This window comes from Saccopteryx leptura, chromosome 3 (assembly GCF_036850995.1).
Source record: "Saccopteryx leptura isolate mSacLep1 chromosome 3, mSacLep1_pri_phased_curated, whole genome shotgun sequence".
Taxonomy (NCBI): Eukaryota; Metazoa; Chordata; class Mammalia; order Chiroptera; family Emballonuridae; genus Saccopteryx; species Saccopteryx leptura.
Window position 1 is genome coordinate 139,909,693 of NC_089505.1, and position 22,274 is coordinate 139,931,966.

Consider the following 22,274-nt stretch of genomic DNA (forward strand, 5'->3'; position numbering starts at 1 on the left):
GGTGGGGAAGCAGATGGGCGCCTCTCCTGTGTGCCCTGGCCGGAAATCGAACCCGGGACCTCCACACGCCAGGCCGATGCTCCACCACTGAGCCAACTGGCCAGGGCCTGGAATCAAACTTCTTACAAGCCTGTAGGGTTCTCTCCCTAGAACTGTAAAAGGTGAAGTTTCTCCCTCACCCCACTCTCTTATCTATTCTTAGTTTTGCTGCCAACTCCTGCATAATATAGTCAAATTATGTGGTAGAAATTCAACCCTGGTTTCCTGGGTGATGGTACAATGACACTACTTAGTATTCCTAGACACATAACTACCATTTCATTACTCTCTTAATCTATATATATCTTCATGTTGCAGAGGCAGATTTTTCAAATCAGGCATGTATTAAGAATTTGAATGTACCAAGTGAAAAAACAGGAGCTTCTTGAACTCAGCCACAATGCAGGACATTTTCTATACCAAGGTCTTGAGAAAGTACCATATAGATAACGCTTCTTGGATTTGATGATTTCTGTAGTATATCTTTGCCAGTTCAATTTTGCACACTCAGAATTCTTCATATTCTCTTGTAGACTATCATATGCCTGAACTTTAAATTTGGGCTTGTTTTACTAGTCAGAGACTAGTTTTTCTTTGGAGCTTCCACAACCATGATACACCCTTAAATTTTGGTAAGGTTACTGAAGTTGTTTCTGAAGTGACTTCCAGTGATTTACACAAAGCTGATGTCATGAATTACAGTGCCTCTACCTCGAATGCTCAGGTTTGTGTGATTTAATCAGGGAATTCTCTTTTTAATCTACTGGTTGCTCAAATTCTCTGTGATAAATGCTTGTCTGCGTATCATTCATGCATGAGGTTTAAACTAATAATAAACTGGAAATTAAGAATTGTTTGATTATGTATACTTTTTAGTATTGGTTTACTTTTCTTCCTTTTCCTTTCTTTTTAGACAATAGTATCAAGGGGTCATATTTCTTGTTATAAATCTGCCATGTTTTAGCTGTTACCTTGGCCACATTATTCTTCTGATCCTCTGTTCTCTCATTAGAAAAAAGAAAAGATGAACATAACTTTACAGACTATTATGGAGATCAAATGAAATAGTGTATGAGGTAGTACTTTTTAAATACAAAACCTTTTACAAATACACATATATCTACATTCTTAATGATCATTGATCATTTGGGAGCCCGGTTGTTATAAGTTTTCTCCTCCCAAATAGCTTTGCACTTATTTCTTGGATTTTTGTATTTTATGACCTTTTTTCTCACATGTCAGATTAAACTGGCTTGGTAAATTGTGATATTTACTTATGTGTGTATATTGCATACATTCAAACATTAATTTTGAGAATATAAATATGTGTTTAACTAATACCAAATTGTTTATTTTGTGTGTGATTTTTTTTCCCTTGTAGGTGTTAAAAAGTGACAGCAAAGCTACACTGAATAACAGACTTCCTAAGAGGGGATATTTCTCATCTCTATAATGAAGAAAAGCAGGAGTGTGATGACAGTGACGGCAGATGACGTAAGTTCCAAAAGTCAGAGATTTTATCCCTTTTTCTCTGCTCAATAAGGAAGTCACTCCACAGTTCTATTTAAAGGACAGGCGAGGTTGTTTAATATCAGCCTTTGTCACTAGGTGTTTCTATGCCTGTGAGGAAGACATTGCCAGCACCTAGACCCAGCATTCTGTGAGGGAGACCTGCGGAACGCTGCCCTCTCTGCCCCTTGGAGATGGGCTCAGTTTGAGCTTTGTGGTTTTCATTCACAAAACTATCAACCTCAGTGTATGCTCACATCCTAACTCTTAGAAACTTCTTCCCAGTAGAAACTTCTTCCCAGACTGTTGGCATTATCAGTTTTCTGATGACATTTTTTCATACTTTTTTTTTTTGTATTTTTCTGAAGCTGGAAACGGGGAGAGACAGTCAGACAGACTCCCGCATGCGCCCGACTGGGATCCACCCGGCACGCCCACCAGGGGGCTACGCTCTGCCCCTCCGAGGCATCGCTTTGTTGCGACCAGAGCCACTCCAGCGCCTGGGGCAGAGGCCAAGGAGTCATCCCCAGCGCCCGGGCCATCTTTGCTCCAATGGAGCCTTGGCTGCGGGAGGGGAAGAGAGAGACAGAGAGGAAGGAGAGGGGGAGGGGTGGAGAAGCAGATGGGTGCTTCTCCTGTGTGCCCTGGCCGGGAATTGAACCGGGACCTCCGCATGCCAGGCCGACGCTCTACCACTGAGCCAACCGGCCAGGGCCTTCATACTTTTTAACCCACATACAATTAAACTTTGATAGTCGCCTTCTATGTTAGGGGTCTTTGACAACTGCTTGTAAGAAGTTTGTGATGTATACATCTTCTGTGTCTCTGCTACCTAAGTGTGGTCTTTAGAGCAAGTAACATTAACATTACCTGGGAGTTTATTTGAAATGCAGAGTCTCAGCCACACCTCAGAACTACAGACTACCAGGCCTGGCCAACAGTTTTTGCCCCAGGGCCAGATTAGAAAGAAAATTTTTTTCATTGGCTGGAGGAAATATTAAAATTAAAAAATGTGGCCCTGGCCGGTTGGCTCAGCAGTAGAGCGTCGGCCTGGCGTGCAGGAGTCCCAGGTTCGATTCCCGGCCAGGGCACACAGGAGAGGCGCCCATCTGCTTCTCCACCCCTCCCCCTCTCCTTCCTCTCTGTCTCTCTCTTCCCCTCCCGCAGCCGAGCTCCATTGGAGCAAAGATGGCCTGGGCGCTGGGGATGGCTCTGTGGCCTCTGCCTCAGGTGCTAGAATGGCTCTGGATGCAACAGAGCGATGCCGCAAAGGGGCAGAACATCGCCCCCTGGTGGGCATGCCGGGTGGATCCCGGTCAGGTGCATGCGGGAGTCTGTCTGACTGCCTCCCCGTTTCCAGCTTTGGAAAAATGAAAAAAAAAATGTTAAATACCAGAATGATTCATTTAAGTAAACAAAATTTTATTATGTAATTTGTTTATGAATAAATGTGAGTGAAAAAAATTTTAATATACAATATCGAGTACAGACGAGTACAAAAGTTGTAAATCTTTATAAAAGAAATTTTTTAAAAAATAAAGAAATATAGTGAATTCATTTGACCAATTATTGGAAGTTAACCCTAGATTAGTCACAGAATTCCACGTATCACTATCTTCTCAAATATCTCGATTTCCAATAATCAAAGACGCTTCTGCTAATGAGTAGCTGAGATTTTAAAGTAGCGGAGAATATCAAAAACTTAATCGTGGGCTGCATAAACTCATGGGCTGTATGTTGGCCATGCCTGGACTAGACTGTATTCTAACAAGATCCTAGGAGGACTAGATATGCACATTTTGTTTGATAAGACCTGCCCCAGGGCTGTACACTCACCATCTTCAGAGCCTTGTATCTTAGACAGCTAAGATTGTCTCCTTTACTTTTCATTGATCAATCACTCACTAACGTGTCTTTAACAGTCTAGTCTTTACTTAGTTTAAGTTTATAATATGAGCTAAAAATTACACCACTAATCAGATTTGCAGAAGGGAGGGAGGGAGGAAAACAAAGTAATTCTCTTTGTTCTCTGAGGTACTGGAATAAACTTGACCTTGCAAGTTGATGTAAAATGGTGCCTTTTGGGTAAAGGACAGTTTTTCAGGATTTCTCCTACTTCTTACTCTTTCCCTTTAATCAGGTGGCACTGGGCAAAGGGGCAGACTTAACATTAATTAAGCATTATGGTAACAGATGTGTGGTGTTGTCCTTGTCCTGTATTGGCCATTTCCACTAATGCTTGCTGTTGCCCGGTTGAGGAGCCATCATTTCTGCAGATCTTTGGTCATCAAGTCTCTGCCCTTGGTCCAGCATGCTTAGGCATGTGACAGATGTACCAGGTGATGACTGCTCTCAGCACAAGCAGTGTGACCTTCTCCTCCACTGCCTGGGCTCTTTACCTAGCCGTTCAGTAGAGGATATAGTTGTTTAAAAGACTAGGCTCCACTTTCTGTTAGCTCTCACTTTGGGCTGTTCACCCCATGAACTCCTGGTTCTTTTGTCTCATGTACAGCAAGCCCGTTGGCAGGCAACTGCAGGCTGATTATCAGTTTCCTTTTGTGTCCCTATCTGAATGTGGGAACTTCTAGGACCTGCAAGCACAGAAGGAGACTTAGGAGGTGTGCTGCAAGGATCTTGTCTTTCAAAACACCATCCTTTGCTATGGCTATTTCCACTCGTTTGTGTTGCAGGACCTTGTTAGTGTTCTGTTCTTGTTACCTGTGACAATATTTCATTTCTTTATTTCCCCCGTTTCTGTCCCTTGACCACAAGGGAACTGCCCTAAATTCATATTCTGTGTTCTCAGTTACAGACAATAAAAGCTGTGTTTAGACATCCATGCTTCACTCAGGATATCGAAAAGGAAATTTCTGGAATTTAGAAATTGTTTTTCTCTTTTAAAAAAACTTGGGATTATTCCTTAATACTGTTTGTATACTGTGTGCTCCACAATTCTATTTTCTGAAAGACTAAAACTAGGCAATACAGTCCATCTAAAAGATGAACAGCCATCCTTCTGGTAATACTCCTGATCCTCCCTGAGGCAGTGGTCGCCACAGCCAAAAGACAGAAAGTTTGCATACACGAATGTGCAAAAAAGAAAAGCACATACAAAGAATAATAATTACTGAGATTTGCATTTTCTGACATGGTCGCCACTAGCCATACATGACTCTTAAACACTAGTCTGAATGGAGATGTGCTCTAAACATAAAATAGTTCTTGGCTTTGAATATATAGTAGTACAAATAGAAAAAAATATAAAATATGTTATTGGTAATTTTTAATATAGATTGCATGATGAAGTGATATTTTGTTTATTCTAGGCTAAGAAAATATCTATTACAAGTAATTTCACCTGTTTTTTTTTTTAATGTGACTGCTAGGAAATTTAAAATTACACATTTGGCTCCCATTTATGGCTTGCACTTTATTTCTCATGGACAATTATGACCTATATTTCACTGCACTCTTCAACCCTTTGAGAACAATGCAAAAGGTCACACTAAATGTTACACACACGTCTATTCCCTCCAAACAAGAGGAACTTGGCAGATTTTACATTTTACATACCACACTCTTAAAATAAGTTTTACCCTTGAGTAAGGGATGTTTTATTATATTCACATTTATTTTAACTCATCAAACTTTTATTTAGTGACTTAAATATTTACCTGATATTAATTTAGCACCTATTACAGGCCAAACACTGGTGAGGTTCTAGAGATTCAGCAATAAATAGCAGAGAGTCCTTCTTCCTTTGGAGCTTATGTTCCAGAGGAGAGGGCAGAAATAAGTAAGTAAATTATACAACAATCCTAGCTATGGTAAGAACCATACAGAAAAATGAACTTGGACAGGGACAAGGAATGACAGGATGGTGAGAGTAGGGTGTTTATGGGAGGGTAACATGAGAAGCTGTCATAGGGACAGAGAGGACAAACAGGCAGTGGAGGAATGAGCCCTGTGAAGATCTGGGGAAGAACATTTCTGGTAAAGGGAACAGCATGTACAAAGGCCTTTACTGATTCCAGATTACTGTGTCTAGCTCTGTTGGGAATGCATAAAGGAATAACTGTGACTGCTGCCTTCATACACTTACAGTACACAAATAACTTTACTAGGAGACTTTAGATGATGAATGACATCAGAATAGTATGCATTTAGTACTCCACATTTGAGCACTAAGTTCTAGAGGTGAGGTAAGTTAAGTCCTATTCAAGTACGAAAAATGGGCAATTAACTGACTAAAGGGGTTACAGAGTCATTCAGAAGTGAAGTAGCTGGTTTGGGGAGCAGTTAAAAAAGGGGAAATAGGTTAAAAAAAAAGACAAAACCAAAAACCTTATGACATATTTGTAAAAGTAATGGGGAGGGGGTGAATGGGAGGGATAGACAGAGAGAGACTGATTATATACATAACTTACCTCTAAGAAAACTCATCATAATTGGTGGTGATTTCCTATGATAAAACCACATTTTTTTTTCCCAAAGACAAAATTACCTTTATTATTGTCTCATGGAACATTTAGTCTTGATGAGAGCCCTAAGTATCATTAAATGTTGCCAATAATTTCCATTTCTAGTTTCAACAGTTTGAAAAACTCTGGCCTATTATCTAAATTGAATGTGCACATAAACACAGTAGAAGTCCTTGGAAATACCTAATCTCATATTCTTACCATGCGTTTAATAATGAGAATTTAAAAATTAAAGCAAGCTCCAAAAATGAATGAAATATACTAAAAAAAAAGTCAAAACAAAACAACAATAGCAACAACAAAGCCTAGACTGCTAAGACATCTACATGCTTTGTCTGGACCCTTCAGGGGTCCCAACATTACATCCCAAGCTTTGCTAGAGGGATGCGACAATGAAGCCCTTTGGTGTCCCCTTCTTTCTCCTTGCAATCACTTCCTACTGAAGTGCAGAGATTCGTGTTAGCTCTTCTTCTATGATAACCTTTTGGAATTACAGTGGCAAAAATATTGATTTTTAACAAAGATTATCTAAGAACATGAAGATGATCAAAAGCTGGGTGTTTCCCTTGGGATTATTAATTTTGGGCAGTGTGATATATTTTGAAATTTGTAATTTCCAAACGTTAACAATCAAATGAATTTCCTTTTCCCCAAAATCTTTGATCTGATGAGTGTTATAGAGACAGCCTTCTTCATTACAGTAAGAAAATAGGTCTAAGGTCACAAGTTCAGTAACTGAGAATTGATGGAATTAGAGTATGTTAGTACTGTATAAATTAGAGAGCTTCGGGTAATTATGAATCACTACACATGGGTTAATTAGAGTTTGTAAAACAATGTTAATGTTTCCGGTACTTATCTTAATTTCAAAAAACCTTTTTTCATTATGTTCTTTTGTGGTAATGTATTTTCAAGTTAACTAGGTCTTTTGAAACATATTTTTAACTCAAGGAATGACTTTGAGTCTGTAAATTCCAGCCTGTTAGCAAGTCAGTGCAGAAGATATTTTATGGCAGGTGTGACTTTGTTACTTTTCAAATAACATGTATCAAAAAAGTATCCAGTTAGTTCATTTATTGCTATTAAACCTAATTGATAATATTTTCATTTTCCAAAAGAGAAAAAATATTCAACATTTTAGTGTTTAACGTTATGACACAGGTTTATTCCTACACAGTGACGTAACCTGAATTTTGGTGTAAATTGAAGCACACCCTAGACTAAGTCACTTACTTAACACAGTTGTAAAATCATAATCTAGAACATAAAAACACAACTAAGCCAAAGATAAAAAATACTATGTATTCTTTTGCTGTGTGCAACCAAACCCTCACAGTTTGTAGATATATCTGACACTATGGTGTAAGCTGAAACCCTCATGTCTCAATTTTTTAAAGTATTTATGGGTGTGAGCATCATAAACTCAAAATGTATGTTGAGACTATGGTAACCTGAGGATCCCCTGTACCTTTCTCTGATCTCTGGTACAGTATTTTTTGCATAGGAGGTACAATATATTCTCAAGACTGTGCTCTCCAGATAGTACTTTCTTTTTTTTCCCCTCCTTTTCTTTCTTTTCTTTTCTTTTTTCTTTTCTTTTCTTTTCTTTCTTTCTTTATTTCTTTCTTTCTTTCTTTCTTTCTTTCTTCTTTCTTTCTTTCTTTCTTTCTTTCTTTCTTTCTTTCTTTCTTTCTTTCTTTCTTTCTTTCTTTTCTTTCTTTCCTCCCTCCCTCCCTTCTTTCTTTTCTTTCTTTCTCTTTTCCTTCCTTCCTTCCTTCCTTCCTTCCTTCCTTCCTTCCTTCCTTCCTTCCTTCCTTCCTTCCCCTTCCTTCCTTCCTTCCTTCCTTCCTTCCTTCCTTCCTTCCTTCCTTCCTTCCTTCCTTTTCCTTCCTTCCTTCCTTCCTTCCTTCCTTCCTTCCTTTTCCTTCCTTCCTTCCTTCTTTCCTTCCTTCCTTCCTTCTTTCCTTCCTTCCTTCCTTCCTTCCTTCCTTCCTTCCTTCCTTCCTTCCTTCCTTTTTTAATTTTTAAATTTTATTTAGAAAATTACCTTTAACATAGTGACATGATCAATAAGAGTACAAAGGTTTAAGGTAAACATTTCTAAAGCATTTAAACTGTTTATTATGTTGAATACCCATCACCCAAAGTCACATCATTTTCTGTTACCTTAAATTTATCCCTCTTTATACCCTTTCCTCCACCCCCTTCCAATTCCTTTCCCCCACACTCCCTTCCCTCTGGTAACCACTGCACTTTTATCTATGTCCACGACTCTCAGTTTTATATACCACCTATGTGTGAAATCATACAAGTTTTTAGCTTTTTCTGATTTACTTATTTCATTCAGTATAACATTCTCAAGTTTCATTCATGTTGTCGTAAATGTCACTATGTCATCATTTCTTATGGCTGAGTAGTATTCCATTGTGTATATGTATCACATCTTCTTTGTCTAATACTCTACCGAGGAACACTTGGGTTGTTTCCATGTCTTGGCCACTGTGAATAATGCTTTAATGAGCATGCAATGTATGTGTCTTTACATACCAATGTTTTTGAGTTTTGGAGGGGAGATACCAAGTAGAGGGACTGCTGGGTCATATAGTAATTCTATTCTTAATTATTTTTTAAAGTTTTATTGATTTTAATTTATTCTATTTACATAGATTCAAGCGTTCCACTGAATATATCTCCTCCCGCCACCCCCCTGTTCCCTTTGACATCCCCTTGCCCACCTCCCACCAATGCTGTACCCCCTTCCCTCCAGGATTTGCTTTTCTGCTCTCTATAATGCTGCATTATGTATATATAATTTCACTAATATCTTTCTCTTCTCTGTTCCCATCATTTCATCCCCTTTCTCTCTGGTCCCTTTGATTCCGCCTCTGCCTCTATTCTGCTCCTCAGTTCACATTGTTCATTAGATTCTTCAAATGAGTGAGGTCATATGATATTTTTCTTTCTTTGCCCGACATATTTCACTTAGCATAGTAGTTTTCAAGTCCATCCATGTTGTTGCAAAAGGTAAGATTTTTTTCTTTTTCATGGCTGTGTAACATTCCATTGTGTATATGTACCACAGCTTTTTAATTCACTTGTTCACTGATGGACACTTGGGCTATTTCCAGATCTTGGCTATTGTAAACAATGCTGCAATAAACATGGGGGTGCATTTCTTCTTTTGAATCAGTGATTTGGTACTCTTAGCATATATTTCTAAAAGTGGGATGGCAGGGTCAAAAGGCAGTTCCATTTTTAATTTTCTGAGGAATCTCCATTCTGTTTTCCACAATAGCTGCACCAGTCTGCATTCCCACCAGCAGTGCAGGAGGGTTCCCTTTTCCCCACATCCTCGCCAGCACTTATTCTGTGTTGTTTTGTTAATGAGTGGCATTCTGACAGGTGTGAGATGATATTTCATTGTCATTTTAATTTGCATTTCTATAATGATTAGTGATGTTGAACATTTTTTCATCTACCTATTAGCCATCAGTATGTCCTCTTTAGAGAAATGTCTATTCATTTCTTTTGCCCATTTTTTGATTGGATTGTTTATCTTCCTGGTGTTGAGTTTTACAAGTTCTTTATAAATTTTGGTTATTAAACACTTATCAGACATATAGTCAAATATGTTCTTCCATTGTGTGGTATGTTTTTTTATTTTGTTCATATTGTCTTTAGCTGTGCAAAAGCTTTTTAGTTTGATATAGTCCCACCTGTTCATCCTGTCCTTTATTTCACTTGCCTGTGGAGATAAATGAGCAAATATATTGCTGCGAGAGATGTTGGAGAGCTTACTGCCTATGTTTTCTTTCAAGATGCTTATGGTTTCACAACTTACATTTAAGTCTTTTATCCATTTTGAGTTTATTTTTATGAATGGTGTAAGTTGGTGGTCTAGTTTCATTTCTTTGCAGCTAGTTGTCCAATTTTCCCAACACCATTTGTTAAAGAGACTGTCTTTACTCCATTGTATGCTCGTACCTCCTTTGTCAAATATCAATTGTCCATAAAGGTGTGGGTTTATTTCTGGGTTCTCTGTTCTGTTCCATTGATCTATATGCCTCTTCTTATGTCAATACCAAGCTGTTTTGAGTACAGTGGCCTTGTAGTATAGCTTGATATCAGGAAGTGTGATACCACCAACTTTATTCTTCTTTTTCAAGATTGGTGAGGATATTCGTATTCTTTTTTGGTTCCATATAAGTTTTTGGAGTATTCTTTCTATATCTTTGAAGTATGCCATTGATATGTTAATAGCAATTGCATTGAATTTATAAATTGCTTTGGGTAATATAGACATTTTAATGATATTTATTCTTTCTATCCATGAACACGGTATATACTTCCACTTGTTTGTATCTTCCTTGATTTCCTTTATCAATGTTTTATAATTTCCTGAGTACAAGTCTTTAACCTTCTTGGTTAAATTTACTCCTAGGTACTTTATTTTTTTGGTTGCAATAGTGAAGGGGATTGTTTTCTTAATTTCTCTTTCAGACAATTCATTGTTGGTATATAAAAATGCCTCTGATTTCTGAATATTAATTTTATATCCTGCCACTGTGCTGTACTCATTTATCAAGTCCAGTAGTTTTTTGACTGATACTTTAGGGTTTTCTATGTACAGTATCATATTATCTATCATCAGCAAATGATAATTTTACTTCTTCTTTTCCAATTTAGATGTCTTTTACTTCTTGTCTGATTGCTGTGGCTAGGACTTCCAGAACTATGTTGAATAAGAGTGGAGAAAGGGGGCACCCCTGCCTTGTTCCTGATCTTAAGGCGATTGCTTTAATTTTTGCCCATTGAGTATGATGTTGGTTGTGGGTTTGTCATAGATGGCCTTTATCATGTTGAGGTATGTTCTCTTTAATTCTACTTTGCGAAAAGTTTTGATCATAAATGGGTGCTGGATTTTATCAAATGCTTTTTCTGCATCTATTGATATAATCATGTGATTTTTCTCCTTCCTTTTGTTTATATGATGAATTACATTGATTGATTTGTGAATATTGTACCAGCTTTACCTCTCTAGAATAAATCCCACTTGATCATGATGTATGATTTTTTTCTTGTATTGCTAGATCCGGTTTGCTAATATTTTGTTGAGACTTTTAGCATCTAAATTCATCAGGGATATTGCCTGTAGTTTTTCTTCTTTGTATTGTCTGCCTGGTTTTGGAATGAGGATTATGCTCACCTCATAAAAGGAGCTTGGAAGTCTTCCCTCCTTTTGACTTTTTTGAAATAGCTTGAGAGGGATAAGAGTTCGTTATTCTTTGAATATTAGGTAGAATTTGCCTGTGGAGCTATCTGGCCCAAGACTTTTGTTTGTTGGGATTTTTTTGATAACTGTTTCAATCTCATTTGTTGTAATTGGTCTGTTTAGGTTTTCTGATTCTTCCAGATTGATTTTTGAAAGATTATATGTTTCAAGGAATTTGCCATTTTACCTAGGTTGTCTAATATTTTGGTATACAGTTCTTCATAGTATTTTCTTACAATTCTTTGTATTTCTGCTGTATCAGTTTTTACTTCTCCACTCTCATTTTATATTTTACTTATTTGAGTCCTGTCTCTCTCTCTCTCTTTGATGAGTCTGGTTAAAGGTTCATCAATCTTGTTTACCTTTTCAAAGAACCAGCTCTTGGTTTCATTGATCTGTATTTTTTTTAAGCTTCTATGTAATTTATTTCTGCTCTGATCTTTATTATTTCCTTCCTTCTACTTCCTCTGGACTTTACTGGCTGTTATTTTTCTAGTTCTTTTAGTTGCAGGATTAAGTTGTTTATTTGAGCTTTTTCTTTCTTCTTCAGGTATGCCTGTAATGCTATGAACTTCCCTCTCAGAACTGCTTCTGCTGTGTCCCATAAATTTTGAATTGTATGTTCATTTTCCTTTGTTTCAAGGGAATTTTTAATTTCTTCCTTGATCTCATTGTTAACCCATTCTTTATTTAATAATATGCTATTTAGCCTCCAAGTGTTTGAATGTTTCTCAGTTTTTCTATTGTATAGTTGATATCTAGTTTTATGCCATTGTGATCAGAGAAGATACTTAATATGATTTTAATCTTCTTAAATTTATTTAGACTCGTTTTGTGTCCTAACATGTGGTCTATCCTAGAAAATGTATCATGAGCACTTGAAAAAATGTATATTCTGCTACTTTAGGGTGAAATGTTCTGAAGATATCTATTAAATCCAATTAGATCAGTGTGTGCTTTAAGGCTGCTATTCTTTGTTAATTTTCTTTCTTGAGGATCTATCCATTGATGTTAGTGGGGTATTGAAATATCCTACTATTATAGTATTGCTGTTGATCTCGCCCTTTATGTCCATCAAAATTTGCTTTATATATTTAAGTGCTCCTATGTTAGGTGTATAGATATTTATAATAGTTATATCTTCCTGTTGGATTGCTCTTTTTATCATTATGTAGTGACCTTCTTTATCCCTTACTATAGCCTTTGTTTGAAAGTCTGTCAGATATAAGTATTGCTACCCCTGCTTTTTTAAAAATTTCCATTTGCATGAAATATTTTTTTCTAGCCCTTTACTTTCAGTCTATGTGTATCTTTTGTTTTGAGGTGGGTCTCTTGTAGATAACATATGTACGGATCCTGTTTTTTTATCCACGCAGCTACCCTATGTCTTTTGTTTGGAGCATTTAATCCAGGGGTTCCCAAACTTTTTACACAGGGGACCAGTTCACTGTCCCTTAGACCGTTGGAGGGCTGAACTATATAAAAAAAACTATGAACAAGTCCCTATGCACACTGCACATATCTTATTTTAAAGTAAAAAAACAAAATGGAAGTAGTACTGTACGTGAGTGACACCCCGCTTTGCGGTGCCACCACATACAGTACTCCAGGCGCTCCTCTAACTGATCACCAATGAAAGAGGTGCCCCTTCCGGAAGCGCAGTGGGGGCCAGATAAATGGCCTCAGGGGGCTGCATGTGGCCCGCGGGCTGCAGTTTGGGGACCCCGGATTTAGTCCATTTATATTTAAGGTTATTAGTGATATGTGGTTGTTTATTGCCATTTTATTCTTTAAATCTACATTCTTCTTTTACTACATTTTTTTTTCTTCTGTTTACAACAGGCCCCTTAACATTTCTTGCAGCATTGGTTTGGTAGTAATTAATTCCTTGAGGGGTTTTTTTTTTTGTTTTTTTTTGTCTGAGAAGCTTTTTTTTCCTCCTTCAATTTTAAATGCTAGCCTTGTTGGATAAAGAAGTCTTGGTTGTAGGCTCTAGTTCTGCATTACTTTGAATATTTTTTGCCATTCCCTTCTGGCCTTAAGTGTTTCTGTTGAAAAGTCAGATGTCATCCTTATGGCGATTCCTTTGTAGGCAATTGACTGTTTTACTCTTGCAGCTTTTAGTATTCTTTCTTTATCTCTTAACTTTGGTATTTTAATTATGATGTGCCTTAGTGTAGGTCTCTTTGGGTTCCTCTTTAATGGGACCCCTATGGTGTGGATGTTGTTTCTCTTCATGTTGTTACAGAGCTCTCTTAGAGTTTCCTCAGACTTTTTGAGCCCTATTTTTTTTTTTTGCTGTTCTGCTTCCATGCTTTTATTTTGTCCTCTAAATAGCTGATTTGATCTTCTGCTTACTCCAGCCTGCTTTTAATTCCTTCTAGTGTAGTCTTCATTTCTGATATTGTATTTGTCATTTCTGTCTGATTCCTTTTTATGATTTCAATGTTCTTTTTGATGCTTGCTATTTCTTTGCTTAAGTGCTCATTTTGTCCATCTATTGCTGCTCTAAGATCCTTGAGCATTCTAATAATCATTATTCTAAACTCTGCATCTGGTGTTTTGGTTATTTCCATCTCATTCAGTTCTTTTTCTGGGGATTTCTCTTATTGATTCATTTAGATTACATTTCTCTGTCTTTCCATTTTGTCTCTGTATAGACTGCTCCTTTGGATGTGTTGTTTGTGTAGGGTTGGTGTTGTCTTCCTCCAGCTTTCAGTTGTGTTGTGTCTAGATCTCTTGGGTTGGCCTCAGCTGTTTTTTGTAATCCACTGTGAGCTATTTGTCTGCTGCTACTGCTCTTTTTGCTATTTGTGTCAGCGTTTTCTATGCCTTAGTTGGGTCAGGTGTGAGGAGCCCTTCCTTAAGATACCACTCTAACTAAGGTTGTTAGGTCCTTAACTGATGCTCTCTGTATCAGGCCACTGGATGTACTATCCCTGGACCTCTCTGGCTGGAACCTGGCACAGACCAGTGGGGCTCACTGCTTTTGACTGTCCCTTAGCAACCTTCTTGGAGCTACAGACAATCCAAAATTTGTGGCTTCCTTTGCTGGGCCCAGATGGTGTTGTAAATATCCTCTGTACTTGTAGGCTGGCTTTTATCTACTCTTGGCTAGTGTTTGTGTCCTCTCTATTCCAGAGATGTAGTCTTTCCTCAGGCCTGCTGCCACCACCTCCTTGGGCACTTGGGCACTGGCACTACTGGGTGCGTGGGCTCAAGGGCCAAACGTCAGGCTGCCCTGTGGGTGCACGAGTCCCCTCCCTGGGCTGCACCCCCTGCTGGCACTCAGGATGTCTCACTGAGCCCCAACCTCCATTGGCGCTGGGGACCCCTCGCCTCACTGGGCTCCACCCCTTGTGGGCACATGGAATGTCCCACCTCACCAGGCTCTGTCCCCTGTCGCCATGGGGGCCAAGTGCCATGGCCAGCACCATAACTGGACCATCCTGTCCTTTGGAGGGTACTCAGCAGTTTGAGGGGCAGTGTAGCCTAGACCTCAGCACTCAAAACTTCTGTCCCTGATGCACCCCCTGCTTCTAAGCAACTCTTTGCACTGACTGCAGCAGGAGAGCCTCTGGTGGGTCGGGTAATTGCTTCCCTTTGCTGGTGTTGTTTCTCCCAGGAAATATGGCCACTATAGGTTTGGGGAGTGACCCAGTACGATGTTCTCCATAGTCTCTCCCTGTGCCCCCAAGACTACATTCTCTTCTCACAACTTTAGTCCTGTCAGTGCTCCCCACTCCCGGAACCCTGGGTAAGTGGCTGTGAACAAGGTTTTCTGCACGGTCCCTTTAAGATGGAGCTTGGGTCTCAGAGTTCTATATCCCTCTCGCAAGCAGTAACCCAGTTCTTCTTTCAGCTCAATAATGTCCGTAAGCCTCCTCTAGTCTCTGGGGCTCCAGACTGGGGTTCTGGTCCTGGGGCTGAGGACCCACAACTCTCCAGGCAACCCACCCCACCATGAGAGACCCTCTGAACTGCTTCTCACTCCTGGGAGCAGGGCAGCCCTTTCCGCATCTCTGCCCTTCCTGCCAGTCTCAGTGCGGTTTATTCAGTGATGTTTGGTTATAGATTCCTCTTAAATTAGTCTAAAGTTGGTTTTTCAAAATGATTGTTCCTAAGTTGTAATTCACTTTGGTTCTGGGAGGTGGAAGTTGTAACATCCACCTACTCCATCACCATTTTCTCTTCCCTCTATTCTTAAGTTTTTGAGGAACCATTATACTTTCTTCTATAATGTTTGTACTACTTTGCATTCCCACCAGCAGTGAATGAGGGTTCCTTTTTCTCCACAGTGTCTCCAACATTTGTTATTACTTGTCTTGTTGATAATAGCTGATCTAACAGGTGTAAAGGTGGTTGGTATCTCATTGTAGTTTGATTTGTATTTCTTGAATAGCTAGTGAAGATGAGCATCTTTTCATACATCTGTTGGCTATTTGTAGGTCCTCTTAGAAGAGCATCTGTTCAGATCTTCTCCCCAATTTTTAATTGGATTGTTTACTTATTTGTTGCTGAGCTTTGTGAGTTCTTTATATATTTTCTATATAAACCCCTTATCAGAGCTGTTGTTTGAAAATATCATCTCCTATTTATTGGCTGCCTATTTGTTCTGTTGTCAGTTTATTTTGCTGTGCAGAAGATTTTTAATTTGATATAGTCCCATTCATTTATTTTTGCCTTAACTTTCCTTGCCTTTGGGGTCAAATTCATGAATTGTTCTTTACAGCCAAGGTCCATGAGCACAGTACCTATGTTTTCTTCTATGTAATTTATTGTTTCAGATCTTATATGTAGGTATTTGATTATTTGATCCATTTTGAATTAACTTTTGTGCAGGGAGACAAACAGTAGTCAAGTTTTGTTCTTTTGCATGTGTCTTTCCACTTTTCTGAGACTATTTATTGAATGGGCTTTTATTTCTCCATTATATATTTATGGCTCCTTTGTTGAAGATGATTTGTCCACATACATGTGATTTTATCTCTGGGATCTCAATTCTGTTCCATTGGTCTTATGTCTGTTTTTCTACCAATACTACCATGCTCTTGATTATCATAGCTCTATAGTATTATTTGAAGTCAGGTAGTGTGATATCTCTGGCTTCATTCTTTTCCCTCAGGATTGCTTTGGCTATTCAGGTTTCTTTTTATGGTTCTATACAAACTGTTGATTTTTTGTTCTATTTCCTTAAAAGCCAATATTGGGATTTTGATGGGATTGTATTAGATTTGTATATTGCTTTGGGTAATATGGCCATTTTAACCAGTTGATTCTTCCAATCCATGAATATGGAATATTTTTCTATTTCATTGTGTCTTTTTCAATTTTTTTCAATACACTTTATAATTTTCAGTATATAGTTTCTTCATATTCTTTGTTAAGTTTATTCCTAGAAATTTATTTATTTTTGCAGTTGTAAAAATAATTGTTTTTTGAGTTCATTTTTTGAAGTTTCATCATTGGCATATAGAAAAGCAGTGGATTTTTTTTATTGATTTTGTATCCTGCAAATTTACTGTATTGGCTTATTGTTTTAAGAGATTTTTGGTGGTGTCTTAGGGGTTTTCTATATAGAGAATCATGTCATCTGCAAAAAGTGATAACTTTACTTTTTTTCCCTGATATGGATTCCTTTTATTTTTTTCTCTTGCCTGATTGATTGCTCTGGCTAAAACTTCCAGAATTGTGTTGAATAAGAGTGGAGAGAGTGGGAAACCTTGTCTTGTTCATGATTTTAGAAGAAATGCCTTCATTTTTTCCCTATTTAGTATATTAGTTGATGATTTGTCATATATGGCCTTTATAATGTTGAGGTACTTTCATTCTATTTTGATTTTATTGAGTGTTTTAAACATTAAGATATGTTGTGTCTTATTGAATGTCTTTTCTGCATTTATTGATAGGCTCACATAATTTTTCTTCTTTGTTTTGTTTATGTGTATTATGCTAATTGATTTCCATATGTTGAACCATCCTTGTGCTCCTGTAATGAATCCCATTTGATAGTGGTGTGTAATTTTTTAAAATGTGTTTGTTGTATTTGATTTGCTGGTGTTTTGTTTAGTATTTTTGCATCTGTATTTATTAGAGATACTGGTCTGTAGTTTTATTATTTTGTGTTTGCCTAACCAAGTTTTTGTATGAGGGTTATGTTGGCCACTTAAAATGTTTTAGGGATTATTTCTTCTTCTTCTATTTTTTGGAAGACTTTGAGAAGGCTAGATACCAGATCTTCTTTGAATGTTTGGTAGAATTAACCAATGTAACTAACTGGTCCTGGACTTTGTTTTTGGGAAGACTTTTGGTAGTTGTTTCTATTCTCTCCTTGTTTATAGATCTCTTTAGGTTTTCCACTTCTGTTTGACACAGTCTAGGAAGATTGTAAAGTTCTAGGAATTTATCCATTTCTTCTAGGTTGCTTAATTTGGTGGCATATAATCTTTCATAGTATTTTACTATGATTATTTATATATCTATGATGTCTGTGGTAATTTCTCCTCTCTTATTTTGGATTTTGTTTATAAGAGATTTCTCTCTCTCCCTCTCTCTTTTTTTTTTAGTGAGTCTAGCCAGGGGTTTGTCAATTTTATTGATCTTTCCAAGAACCAGATCTTTGTTGTACTAATTTTATCTATAGTTTTTTTGTTGTTCTTTATTTCATTTAATTCTGCTTTAATTTTTACCATTTTCTTTTTTCTCCTGACTTTGGATTACATTTGTTCTTCTCTTTCTAGTTCCTGAAGAAGAGACATTAGGTTGTTTACTTGCAATCTCTCTTGTTTCTTTTTTTTTTTTAAAGATTTTATTTATTCATTATAGAGGGGGGTGGGGAGGAGCAGGAAGCATCAACTCCCCTATGTGCCTTGACCAGGCAAGCCCAGGGTTTTGAACCGGCAACCTCAGCATTTCCAGGTTGACGCTTTATGCACTGCGCCACCACAGGTCAGGCACTCTTGTTTCTTAATATAAGCCTGTAATGATATAAACTTCCCTCTTATTACTGCTTTTGCTGAATCCCAGAAATTTTTAGTTGTGTTTGTGACAGAGAGAGAGAAAGAGAGACAGATAGAGACAGACAGAAAGGAGAGAGATGAGAAGCATTAATCTTCATTGCAGAACTTTAATTGATCATTGAGTGCTTTCTCATCTGTGCCTTGACCAGGGGGCTACAGCAGAGTGAGTGACCCCTTGCTCAGGTCAGCAACCTTGGGCTTAAGCCAGTAACCTTGGGCTTCAAGCCAGCAACCTTTGGGCTCAAGCCAGTGACCATAGGGTCATGTCTATAATCCCATACTCAAGCCAGCGACCCCATGCTCAAGCTGGTGAGCCCACGCTCAAACCAGCGACCTTGGTGTTTCAAACCTGGGTCCTCTGCATCTCAGTCTGATGCTCTATCCACTGTGTCACTGCCTGGTCAGGCCATCCCAGAAATTTTGAAATGTTGTGTTGTTTTGTTCCTTTTGTTTGTATTTATTTTTTGATCACTGCTTTCATTTTTTTTTACCCTGTCAATTTTTCAAAGTATGTTGTTTAATTTTTACATTTTTGTGGATTTCTTTTCTTCCTTTTTTCAGTTGAATTCTAATTTCAAAGCCTTATGGTAAAAAACAAGCTTAGTATTATTTCAATCTTCTTCAATTTGTTGATGTTAGTTTTTTTCCCAACATATGATCTATCTTTGAGAATGTTCCATGCACACAAGAGAAGAATGTATAATCTGACCTTTAGAGATGAAATGTTCTATAAATGTCTATTATGTCCATTTGGTCCAGAGTTTCGTTTAAGGCCTATATTTCTTTATTGATTTTCTCTTTGGATGATCTATCTAAAGCTGTAAATGGTGTGCTGAAATCTCCAAGTATGACTGTGTTTTTGCTTCTATTTTTAGATCGGTTAGTAGATGTCTTATATACTTTGGTGCTCCCTGATTTGGTGCATATTTATTAAGAAGTGTTATGTCTTCTTGATACAGTGTCCCCTTTATCATTATAAAATGTCCACTTCTTTCAATGGATACCTTTGTTGTCTTGAGGTCAGCATTGTCAGATATGAGTTGGCTACACCTGCTTTTATTTGGATATTATTTGCTTGGAAAAGTGTTTTCCAACCTTTCACTTTGAATCTACTTTTGTTCTTGCAGCTTAGATGTGTCTGTTGAAGGCTGCATATGGTTGTTTTTTTTTGTTTTTGATCCAATCTGCTACTCTGTGACTCTTTATTGGTGAGTTCAATCCATTTACATTTAGGGTAATTATTGACACTTGAAGATTTCCTATAGCCATTTTATGTTTTGTTGTTTGGTAGCTATGTGTCTTGTTTGGTTCTTCTCCTTTTTTTTTCTGTCAGTTGTTTTTGGTGGTACTCCATACTTCTTTCCCCCATTTCTTTTCTTTTTCAAGCTGTGTGTTTCACTGGTGGCTTTTTTTGTGGGTGGTTCCAATTAGGTTATTAAGAGAAAAATGTTCATATATACAAGAGTCCTTTGTCTTCTGAGTGCTTCTGTACTCCATCTTCCTTTGTTACTGCAGATCTTTATCTTCTCCCCTTTTATGTTATGATTTTCACAGATTATATATATTTTTTATTGTGACTTTGTTGGAGCTTTTATATATAGTTTTGATTTGTTTAGTTGTTTATATTTGGTAAAAGAATACCCTTTAGTATATCCTGCAGTGGGGGTTTTCTGGTGATTAATTCCTTCAGCTTTCATATGCCTATAAAAGTTTTTATTTGTCCTTCATATCTGAAGGATGACTTTGATGGATATAGTGTTCTTGGCTGGTAATTTCTCTCCTTCAGTATTTTGAATGTTTGGGTCCACTCTCTTCTGGTTTATAGAGTTTCTGCTGAAAAGTCTGATGACAGCCTAATGGGCTTTCTTTTATATGGTATGTTCTTCTTATCCCTTGCTGCCTTGAAAACACTTTCTTTGTCATTGATTTTTGACAATTTTATTATGTTGTGCCTTGGAGTAGGTCTGTTTGGGTTGTGATAACTTGGTGTTCTGTTTACTTCTTGGATTCGAGGCTCTAACTCTTTCCATAGGCTTGCAAAATTGTCATCAATTATTTGTATAGGCTTTTCCTTTCCTTCTCCTTCTCTTCTTCTTCTGATATACCAATTATTCTTTTATTGCTCTTTCTGATGGAGTTAGACAATTCTTGTAGAGCTTTTTTTTTTAATTCATGAGCCTCACTTCTCTTCCCTCTGTAACATCTCTAATTGCCTGTTGTCGATGCCACTGATTCTTTTCTATATTAAGCTTCTATTAGCCAAACTTGCTACGTCATTCTTCAATTCATATATTGAAATTTTTATCTCTTTTTTTTTTAAAGCTTCCATCTCTTTGGTGAAGTATTTGTTTTGTTTATTAATTTGTTTTTGAGCTCATTAAGTTGGCTATTGGTGTCTTTTCACATTTCTTAAAGTATTTTCCAAACTTAGATTTTGAATTCTCTACCATTTAATTCCAAGGTTTCCATGTGTTTGAGATTTTTTTCTGGAACTTTTTCATTTTCTTTCTAAACTATATCTCTTTCTGGTGTAGCCATATATTCAATTTCTTCTTTCTTGATGGCAATTGAAAGTTGTATTGTTAAGAACCCTTAGAAAAAAACCTAAATAAATGAAAAATTAAAATAGAAGATATAAAAAAATATAAAAATTAAAGAAAAAATGACAAAGAAAAACCACAGAAAAATATCAACAGCAAACAAAAAAATAAAAAACAAAACACTACAAAAAATAGGAATAAATATGTAAAATTTAAAGAAGATTAAATTCAAAAGAGAAAAAAATAAGAAGATAAAAAGGAAAAAGAGAAAAAAGGAAAAATAAATCTTGGTTTTAAGAGGTTTATTCTAGTAGGTGTATCTGTATTACAACTTTTAGTTCTGTGAAGTTACTGGATTGTCCTCCACTGAGATGTTGTTGTTGCAATGATGTAGGCAGGGCCATAGTCACATTGGTGGGTGGGAAGTGTTGTGAGGGGTTTATAGTTTCAAACTTATGGCTTTGGCCTTATAGCTTTGGCTCTAAGGCTTCAGTTTTCTGGCTTTATGGCTCTAGCTATGGTGATCTCAGGCTTCTGGGTGCTCTTTTCCATATTTCCACGGATCTGAGGACCAGATGTAGAGCACCTCTGTTCTTCAGGAAATAGATTGGCTCTGAAGAGCTAGCTGTAGGGTTTGTCTTTGCCACTCTCAGTACCATGAGGTGGTAGAGGTGGGATCTGGGAGGTTGGGGAGCTGCACTTTAGCTTTTCCTGTCTCTGCTGAGTGCAGGCTGCAGGCAGACCATGGAACACTTGCCATAACCCCATGTTCTGGCTGCTTTGGTTTATCTCCCCCTCTGCCCCTCTATCTCATTGTTTTTCTTGGCAGAAGGAGACCCAGTCACTCTAAGTTTACATTTCCCTGCCCCCCAGGCAAAATTCAGAGAGCCCAAGCTTCCCTACTCCACATAGTCCAGCAGAGAAAAAATACCCAGTCACTTCAGGTTTGTCTCCTCTCCTCTCCAAAGCCCACCACAAGTGCATTTTATTTTCTGCTTCACTTTTCACCCTGTCCCACCTTACATCCATTTGGTGCACAGATCTTTCTGGCATTCCTGCAAACCCAGCTGGGGTTCCTTCACTGCATTATAGCTGTTCAGTTTGTTGAAATTTCAAGGGGAGAGATCAGGAGTATTTCTCATGCTGACATTACTCTGATTTCCACCTCTTTCTTTTTCTTTTTTAAGTGAGAGGGAGACAGAGATACAGACTCCTGCATGTGCCCTGACTAGGATCCACCTAGCAACCCCCATTGGGGCCAATGCTTGAATCAACCGAGCTATCCTCAGTGCCTAAGGCTCATGCTCAGACCAGTTGGGCCACTGGCTGCAAGAAGGAAAGAGAGATAAAAGGGGGAGAAGGTGGGGCAGAAAAGCAGATGGTTGCTTCTCATGTGTGCCCTGACCAGAGAATG

At 37.7% G+C, this 22,274-nt stretch overlaps 1 protein-coding gene across 1 annotated transcript in view; it reads left to right on the forward strand.

Moving 5' to 3' along the window:
- Nucleotides 1-1,453: 1,453 nt before the first annotated feature.
- PDE4B (phosphodiesterase 4B) overlaps nucleotides 1,454-22,274 on the forward strand; it is a 523,623-nt gene continuing 502,802 nt past the window's right edge. Inside the window, exon 1 of the mRNA XM_066376496.1 lies at nucleotides 1,454-1,533. Coding sequence (XP_066232593.1) covers nucleotides 1,492-1,533 — 42 coding nt within the window. The 5' untranslated portion in view covers nucleotides 1,454-1,491. The remainder of the gene's footprint in view (nucleotides 1,534-22,274) is intronic.